This window comes from Echinops telfairi, unplaced genomic scaffold (assembly GCF_000313985.2).
Source record: "Echinops telfairi isolate 266 unplaced genomic scaffold, ASM31398v2 ScPeMD7_7413;HRSCAF=8451, whole genome shotgun sequence".
Lineage (NCBI taxonomy): Eukaryota > Metazoa > Chordata > Mammalia > Afrosoricida > Tenrecidae > Echinops > Echinops telfairi.
The window spans coordinates 1676693-1684964 of record NW_022111313.1 but is presented as its reverse complement, the minus strand read 5'-3'; the positions used below and the strand labels follow the sequence as shown (position 1 = coordinate 1684964).

Genomic DNA, 8272 nt, shown 5'->3' with positions numbered 1-8272 from the left:
AGGTTGGTGTGCTTTTTCTGTGTGAACTTTCATGATGCCTCATTTAGATGGCTGCTGGTTTTGAGACAAACCTTTAAGACAGCAGTTCTCAACCTGTGGGTCGCGACCCCTTTGGGGGTTGAACAACCCTTTCACAGGGGTCGCCCAATCCATAACAGTAGCAAAATGACAGTGATGAAGTAGCAACGAAAATAATTTTATGGTTGGGGGTCACCACCACATGAACTGTATGACAGGGTCATGGCATTAGGAAGGTTGAGAACCACTGCTTTAAGGGATAAGAATTTGCTGACCCTTAGCAGAATTGAAAATATTGTCTCTATATCTGTGGGTGGTGGGTCCCAGGACACCCCCCCCCCAGCTGGATACCAAAATCTGCAGATTCCCACAGCTCTCATATAAAATGGTGGGGTGTTGCCCTATAACCCATGCAGATCCTCCTGCAAACTTTAAGTAAAGAATCTCTTTGCCCAGCCCACTGCCATCCAGTCAATTTGGACTCCTAGAGACCCCGAGGGTCTCTGCGGCTTTGTAAATCTTTACTGGGGCAGACAGTTTCATCTTTCTCCCAAGGAGCCGCTGGTGGGTTTCAACCACTAACCTTGCCATTAACACCTGACAACGCCACTGGGGTCCTGAAGTCATCTCTAGATTACTTATAATACCTAATGCATCATAAGTGCTATATGAACAGGATGTTATACTCCTTTTTAGCCTTTGAAGGATGACTGACCGCTTACCAGTAATGATTTTCCTTCTCAAATATTTTGGATCCTTGGTTAGTTGGACCGTCGGATGTGGAGCCTGTGGGTATGAGGGCCAGTGTGTGAGTGGTCAGGGGCTTACCGTGCACAGATTCCTCCTTGGAAGGAAAAAAGAAGGGCATGGTCTCTGCGGTACTTACTGTGCACTCGATGCATGTGCTCTCTGCATATATAATCATACCTGACCCTCAGCTCTCTGCCATCGTGTTGATTAGCTATAGCACAGAGTGGGATTCCCCGTGTGGGTTTCTGAAACAGTAAAATTTAAAGATTAGCCTCCTCTTTCTCCCTTGGAGCAGCTGGTGGTTTTGAACTGCTGCTCTTGAGGTTAGCAACCCAACTAGTAAGCACTGTGCCATTAGGGCTCCTGATGCTCAGAGTAACCTTCAAAAAGCCAAACTAACTCATTGCCAGTTCTGACTGTTGGCAAAGCAGGAAAGTGGCACAGTGAGGTTGGGTCCCAACCCTGATGCATCTGCTTCCCGCATACATAATATGACCTGATCCTCAAAAGTTCACTGCCATCAAGTCAATGGTGACTTATATTGACCTTGTGTAGGGTAAATCTTTAGGGGAAGAGAATCAGCTGGTGGACGTGAACCACAGACCTTGTCATTTGCCCACCACCCAGCCCACAGCACCACATTATACCTTAGTGAAGTGCCTTTACTGTGGTGCCCGGGAAGAAACTGGAGGAGGAGTGGTTGTCTTACAATGTAAAAGCCCAAAGGTGTTAGTGCTATGCCAGGCCTCTTGGTACCCCAGCAGATCACAGTGGTTTCTTGACACTTCTTTAAAACCGCAGCCAAGACCAACTGCTGTCTGTTCCCATAAAACGATGTCTCGGGAACCCGGGGGAGCAGTTCTGCTCAGTCACAGAGCGGCTCTGAATCAGAATTGGCTGTGCGGCAGCTGTGGGGAATGTCAGCTGCTAATGATGGGAAACTGGATGTGGGGCAGATGGAACAGCCTGCCCCTGTCTGCACAGGTTTTCCTTGTAAATCTGAAGTTTATAGGAAAAACACTCCGCTTGTTACATCGTGATTGTGATCACTTCTGGAGAGGCGCCTTGTGTCTTGCTACTTAAAACCTCTATTTCCCTCCTGGGACTTAGAGTCATTCAGCTTCTCAGTGACATTAATTGCTTAACGAACCAATTCTTAGCATTTGCCTTTTTTTTTAAGGGCCACAATGAGTCTGTTTGGAACAACCTCGGGCTTTGGAACGGGTGGGACCAGCATGTTTGGCAGTACGACCACAGACAACCACAATCCTATGAAGGTACCGCAGCGAGCTTCCTGGAGTCTGTCGGGAGAGGGCAGGCAGGGCTGCCCTCAGCAGAGAGGGTGGAAGAGAGAGCCCAGGCGGCTTGAGGGCCGTCTTTGGGCTTCCTTTTGCCAACAGCGTTCTCAACCCTGGAGCCCAGAAACTGTGCCCCTTGGACTGGTGTCCTTCCAGCTCGGGCTCACCACGTCCCAGGAATCTTCCAGGGCTGCTTGTTGAATTGTAGTTCCTGGGACCCCGACCACAGCTGTCAGATCAGAATTCTCACGGGATGGTCGCCGGTGACTGGCTTTTGTGATCAGGCACTTTGGAGCAAGAGTGAGCTGATAGCACAGTTGAGTGCATTTTCTGTGGAGGGCTGCTTTTAGTCCTGGCAGTGCCACCCTCTTGCTGGCTACTTCAGGCAGTTCTGGGGCACAGGGGAAGTCCATGATGCCATGTTTGGTGGGAAAGAAAGCAATTTGGAGTTGAATTGTCAAGATGCGTACATTTAACTTGCTTCTCCCCATCCCCAGGATATTGAAGTGACATCTTCTCCCGATGACAGCATTGGTTGCCTGTCGTTTAGTCCACCAACCTTGCCAGGGAACTTCCTTATTGCGGGATCGTGGGCGAATGATGTAAGTGCTCCCTAAAGACGTGTGTGCTCCATCATCACTTCTGGCTGTGGGCAAGGGCAGCGTTTATGGTGGTGAGCAGGGCAAGGGGAGGGAGTTCAGTTCTTTCCAAAGCAGATGACACCAAGGTAAGGCTTACCTGGGGCTTCTGTAAAGAAATAAGGTTAGAGGGTGTGACCCCTCCTGGATGGTAGGCATCACTTGTTGTGACTCTGATTCTTGCAAGGAAAACATAAGCATACAGGATCACTTAGAAATGTTAACCCAGGTCTGTACATGTGTTCCCAAAGAAAACGCCATGCTTAGTGAGGGTCAGTGTGACAGGGGAAGAATTCCCTCCTCAGCATCCTGAAAATGCTCTCCAGGCCTGTGTTGCACTAACAACACCCTGCAGAAGGATTATCCCTATCCAACCACTGTGTACCAAAAGGAAAAAGCGGGTTAAAACACACGCACACAGAATGTAGAAGGGGGCCACTGAAGCAGCAGGGCCAGGGCCGGAAAGTCGCCCGTAACCCTCCAGCCTCACCAGTCACCCGAGAAAGACACATCGAGATGAACAAATACAGCGTCTAGAAAAACGAAGCAGGCCGGCAAGGGCAGGCCAACGCCTTACAGGTGCTCTTGCTCAGTGTGGAAATTGCTGCAGTTCTTGAAAAGCGTAATTGGCAGTGTGTATACCTGTGGTCACCTTCATTTCCTTTATGGGGCTTGAGGAAATTAGACAGTTAAATTATCTGATTTATCTGTATGGCAGCCAAAGTAGTACAAACTGATCTCCCCCCTGTTCTTGGGGTCAGGATACGGGGAAGGAAAAGACCTGGCCCAAGGTTCTGTGTCTGAGGGAATGCCAAGCTGGGTACAGCGCTTTTCAGGCTGGCCAGGGGTGTGGCTCATAGTCACTGCCCGATCCTGCCCCCCCCCCCAAAAAAAAATAGTTTCTGTTAAATCGTGCTGTCTCTAACAAGTGTAATACTGAGTAGTGACGATGAAGTGTACAGCGTGCCCATGTGCTACATTACCATTTCTTGAGATTGTCGAAAACGGTCTTCAAACGAGGGCCTGTGGTTTGGGAAAGAGAGGCACAGGCGTTTGCTTCCTGTAGTTTCTGGAGATTTCTGTTGGTTCACTGCTAGGAAATGTATGAGGACATCTGTGATACAAGAATGTTTAATGACAAATTGACTAAGGGCCCAAGGGAGACCAAGCGCCATTATAGAAGTGAAGCTACTGTGTAATCACGTGTTCTCAAGAAAACAAGCATGTTGAAAGGAGATTGAAAAGGACATCGGGGTGTTGATAGTGGTGGTTCCTGGTGGGATGGTTCCTGGTGGGATTCGGGGCAGTTTTTCTTTCAGTGTTGTATTTTGATTTGGATGAAGGTTTACAGAGCAAATCTGTTTCCTGTTCAGTAATTTACACCCTTTTTGTTTCGTGTCATTGACTGTAATCCTCTCATTCCGTCACTTATCCCGCTTCTTCCCTGTCTTCCTCTCCCATCCCTTTTCCTTTCCTAACCCGGCGCCCTTTTGACTCAAATAGTCGACCATTCAAAGGTGTGCAGACCTTGGTGTTACGGTGCCCCTTACCGACGTGTCCATTGTCGGGTTAGAAATTGAGCCACAGGGGAGTTCATTTCTAGGCCTGAACTAGGGGCCGTAGTCCTCGGGTTCCACCACTCTGTCCAGCCTGGCCTGTGGTGACCCCCCCCCAACCATAACATTATTTTTGTTGCTATTTCATAACTATAATTTTGCTGCTGTACAACCCACAGGTTGAGAACTGCTGCTTTAAAGTGATTCCTTTCAGAGCAGATGGGCACTATCTAATTTTCTGGTCTTAGGGCATGGAGATTGATGTTCACGTGCCTCATTAGCCCGTGAGACTTAATTGTCTCCACGTTTCTTTGATTTGTATCACTCTTCTTTCCTCTGGGTGGAGAGACACCAGTAGTTGCCCCTTAGGTGGCTGCTCATAGCTTTTAAGACTGAAGTCGAACATTGTCTTTGTGGGCTGTATTAGACCAGCTCACTTTGGTGTGCCCAAGACCTTGGACCTGAGGGTCTTCATTTCTTATGTCTGAGACATTTCCATGACTTTGCCTCCATGTGCTCCACCACATTCATGGACATATTTGCAGCACAGGTAACACCCATGCATGAGTATCCTGTGCCAGAGGGTATGTGTCTGTGGAGACACCCCCCCTCCTGTTGGCATCGTTCGCCCACGTGCCTAGTCAGGCAGCTACTCTGAGTTCCAGGACCGGATGCAGCAGTATTGACTCCGTCCCCTTTGACTCTTGCACTCCTTCCAGCGTCCTCCCTTCCCACTTAGCTTTTTTTGCTGACATGTCTCTTATTGTATATTGCCTTCCCGTTCACCCATGTGTCTACCCTCCAGGTGGTAATTTGCTCTTTCTTCCCCACACACCCCTGGTAACCATCAAAGAATGTTTACTTCAGTGTGAAACTTCTTTTGTCTTATAATAGTGGCCTTGTACGATGTCTGTTGTCCTCTTGTTACTGTGTCACTCAGCATCCTGCCCTCCAGCTTTACCTGTGCACAGAGCAGTTCCCCAGAGTCGTTGTTAGTCACCATCACGCGGTCCTCCGTGGCCTCATAGTCCGGGAATGCGGCCAGGTTTTATGTTGTCATCATTACAAGATCAAGAGCTTAAGAAAGTGCATCACTCTTATAATCAGGGGAAATGCAGATGTGCTTAGAGTACAGTATCAAAGAAGACAGGCAGGCTCCCTCTTTGGGCTCGATTCTCTGTCTAGCAGGGGTAAGTGACATCTGTCATTTCATAGATGTGAAGACAGTACCATGTATCGTTTCTTGGATAGGCAGTAGATGCTGTATTTTTTAATGCCTTAGAAATAGAATTGTAGCTGCTTGAAAACACCTTACTTGCTTTGTTTTTCAAGTTCAATGATTAGGCTGATAGGAGAAGTTCATGTACAGTTACTTACTTGGTGTTACAATTCTGTGCTGTGTTGTGAGTGGTTTCGCTGATATCTGGTTGCCTTACATCTGCAGGTCCGCTGCTGGGAAGTTCAGGACAGTGGACAGACGATCCCCAAAGCCCAGCAGATGCACACTGGGCCCGTGCTTGATGTTTGCTGGAGTGATGTATGTCCCTTCGACCTTCCTACCATCTTCTCTGCTAAAAAGCCCTGTGTGGTGCGGGGTGTGTAATAGCCTGCAGCACGTTCATATGGCGCCAGGAGCCCCACCTCCTCGCCTGGGCCTTTAGTGGGTTGTTCTGTGTGCAGACCCCTTGGGTCTGGCCAGCTGCTGCTCCACGGGGATGATGACTCACCTGGGGCCACGTGGCAGCCTCTGGGGACTGGACGGGGTCCCCTCAGCCCCACAGCAGCACTCCTCTCCTCTGGGATTATTCCCTTGGTCTGGTCACACCTTCACTTACAGAGTGAGGAAAGGTTCATCTTCGCTGTGACATGAGGTTGACAGACTGCGGTCCTCGGGCCAAATAGGACCCATCACTGGTTTTGTCAACGTCTTATTGGAATAAAACCACCAAACCCAAACTCGCTGCCATCGAGTCAGCACCAACTCACAGTGACCGCCCCGTGAGTTTCCCAGACTGTAACTATATATAGCTCCCACTGCCGACCCTGCGAGTCGCAGCCCAGTGCGTGACCACTGTACCACCAGGGCTCCTGGAGCACAGCCATACCCCTCCTTTTCTGTGATGTATGAGGCTGCCGTCAGGCTGCCACAAGACAGTCTGATCGTTGGGACAGACCTTCTGGCCCAAGAGCGCTGTGCTGTCTGCCGCTCTCTGGGAGGGTTGCTGAACCCTGGTCTGCACAGCCCCTCGGTACTTTCTTTCCTCGCATGAGCTGAGCTGCCCCATATTTGACTGAATGGCTTTTGAGTTCCAGATACAAGTATTTAAGAATTACCAGTGAGATAATTTTAAAGCGGACTTTAGAAAGATCTATAGTTATTATGAAGTAGTGTTGTATGGGTGTGTGCCAGGTACTTTGGAGTGCTGTTAAATATGGAGATCAATAAAACTGTGTGTAGGTGTAGAGAGAGAACATGTAGCCAAGTGTCTAGGCAATCTAGGTCAGGGGCTTGGGTATCCATTTTTATTCTTGTAGCTTTTTAAAAGACTATTTTGAAAACACAAACATGTAGTAATGCCCCCTGGTGATGTGCACGGAGACTACCCTGGAGAAGTCAGGGCCGGGGGTGGGAGGGGTGGATCTTTTCACTCTGTAACCTATGTGCCACTTGGATCTTGGATCTGAACCCCTTCCACATAGGATCCCTGAAACATGACTGATCACATAAAGCAGTGCTGAGAAAAATGTGGTTTGTGCCTGGCATGATAAGTTCATAATGCACCAGCCCCCACATAATTAGAAACTTGTTGACTAGCAAACAGAGAGCTTCCTCAGTGATGTTCGACCAAACCTCAGTCAGTGTGTGGCACCTGGTTTGTGTGAGAATGCCAGTTGTCTCCTCACCTTTTCTGTTGTAGGATGGGAGCAAAGTGTTCACAGCCTCGTGTGATAAAACTGCCAAGATGTGGGACCTCAACAGCAACCAGGCGATCCAGATTGCCCAGGTCAGAGCCCTGCCACTGCGGTCGTGCCGGGTCAGGCGTCTGTACTGTCACTGCCGTCACTTTGTTTAAAGTGCACATGTCTGACACCCGCATTCGCCGGACCTCTCCGTCCCAGGAGCCCCTTTCACGTGAGAACGCCGGTTTGCTCGCCGTGCTCAGCCTGCTAAGTGTTTCGGAGACTGCTCTGCTGGGAGTCTCCTGTGTGTACCTGAGGGCGGCCGGAGTGCAGGCTGGCCAGACTGCAAGTGGGCCTGCTCATTCACATGCAGGCTCTCAGCAGCTGTGTAGGGCTGGCCTGTGACCAAGCGGGTTAGGCTCCTTCCTGTGAGAAATACTTGAGTGCCCTCCCTAAGGTGGGACTGTCACTGGGGGCTCGGGCTGCCCAGTCAGTAGGATGCTTCCGTGCCTGTCGGGGTTTCTGTGGCTCCTACGGCAACAAGCAGGTTTTTGTTTCAAGGAGACTAAGAAAGCCGGAGGTAGACACAAGCACGAGAAGTTAGAACCGGCCTCGTGGGAGAGCAGCGTGCTTCGCACGGTGTGCTGTGCTATGAGACCGTGTGTGTTGGAAGCCTTTCCCGGTCTCCTGCTTGCATCTACTTCATGAGTGGACATGTGGTGGTGGGGTCCCCTCGCTGCTCTTGAGGAAGGGGTTGCTTGGACTCAAAGTTAGTTGCCTTTGACATCCAGGGAAAGTTTGTGACAGTGGAAGGTCAGTAGGTGCTGGTACCCCAAAGAGCATGTTGTGATCATAGGAGGGGCTGCCACGCTCAATTTTTGGTGTGATCCCAAATCCAAATGAGTCCCTGTCTGGAACTAAAGTCACCGGGCCTAGTGTCGCGGTGACCAGATATGTGTTGCTTTTGATCGTTGGCAGCATGATGCTCCCGTTAAGACCATACACTGGATCAAAGCCCCAAACTACAGCTGCGTGATGACCGGGAGCTGGGACAAGACCTTAAAGGTACGCCGCCCGCCCCCCACCCCCCCCACCCCCGACCCCTGTGGAG

At 49.9% G+C, this 8272-nt stretch overlaps 1 protein-coding gene across 1 annotated transcript in view; it reads left to right on the top strand.

The window, feature by feature from the left end:
- The window catches only part of RAE1 (ribonucleic acid export 1), a 16016-nt gene that overhangs the window by 1506 nt on the left and 6238 nt on the right, over positions 1–8272 (top strand). The window contains exons 2-6 of the mRNA XM_004717140.3: positions 1949–2045; positions 2564–2668; positions 5705–5797; positions 7179–7265; positions 8140–8226. Of these exons, the coding sequence (XP_004717197.1) occupies positions 1956–2045; positions 2564–2668; positions 5705–5797; positions 7179–7265; positions 8140–8226 (462 nt within the window). The 5' untranslated portion in view covers positions 1949–1955. The remainder of the gene's footprint in view (positions 1–1948; positions 2046–2563; positions 2669–5704; positions 5798–7178; positions 7266–8139; positions 8227–8272) is intronic.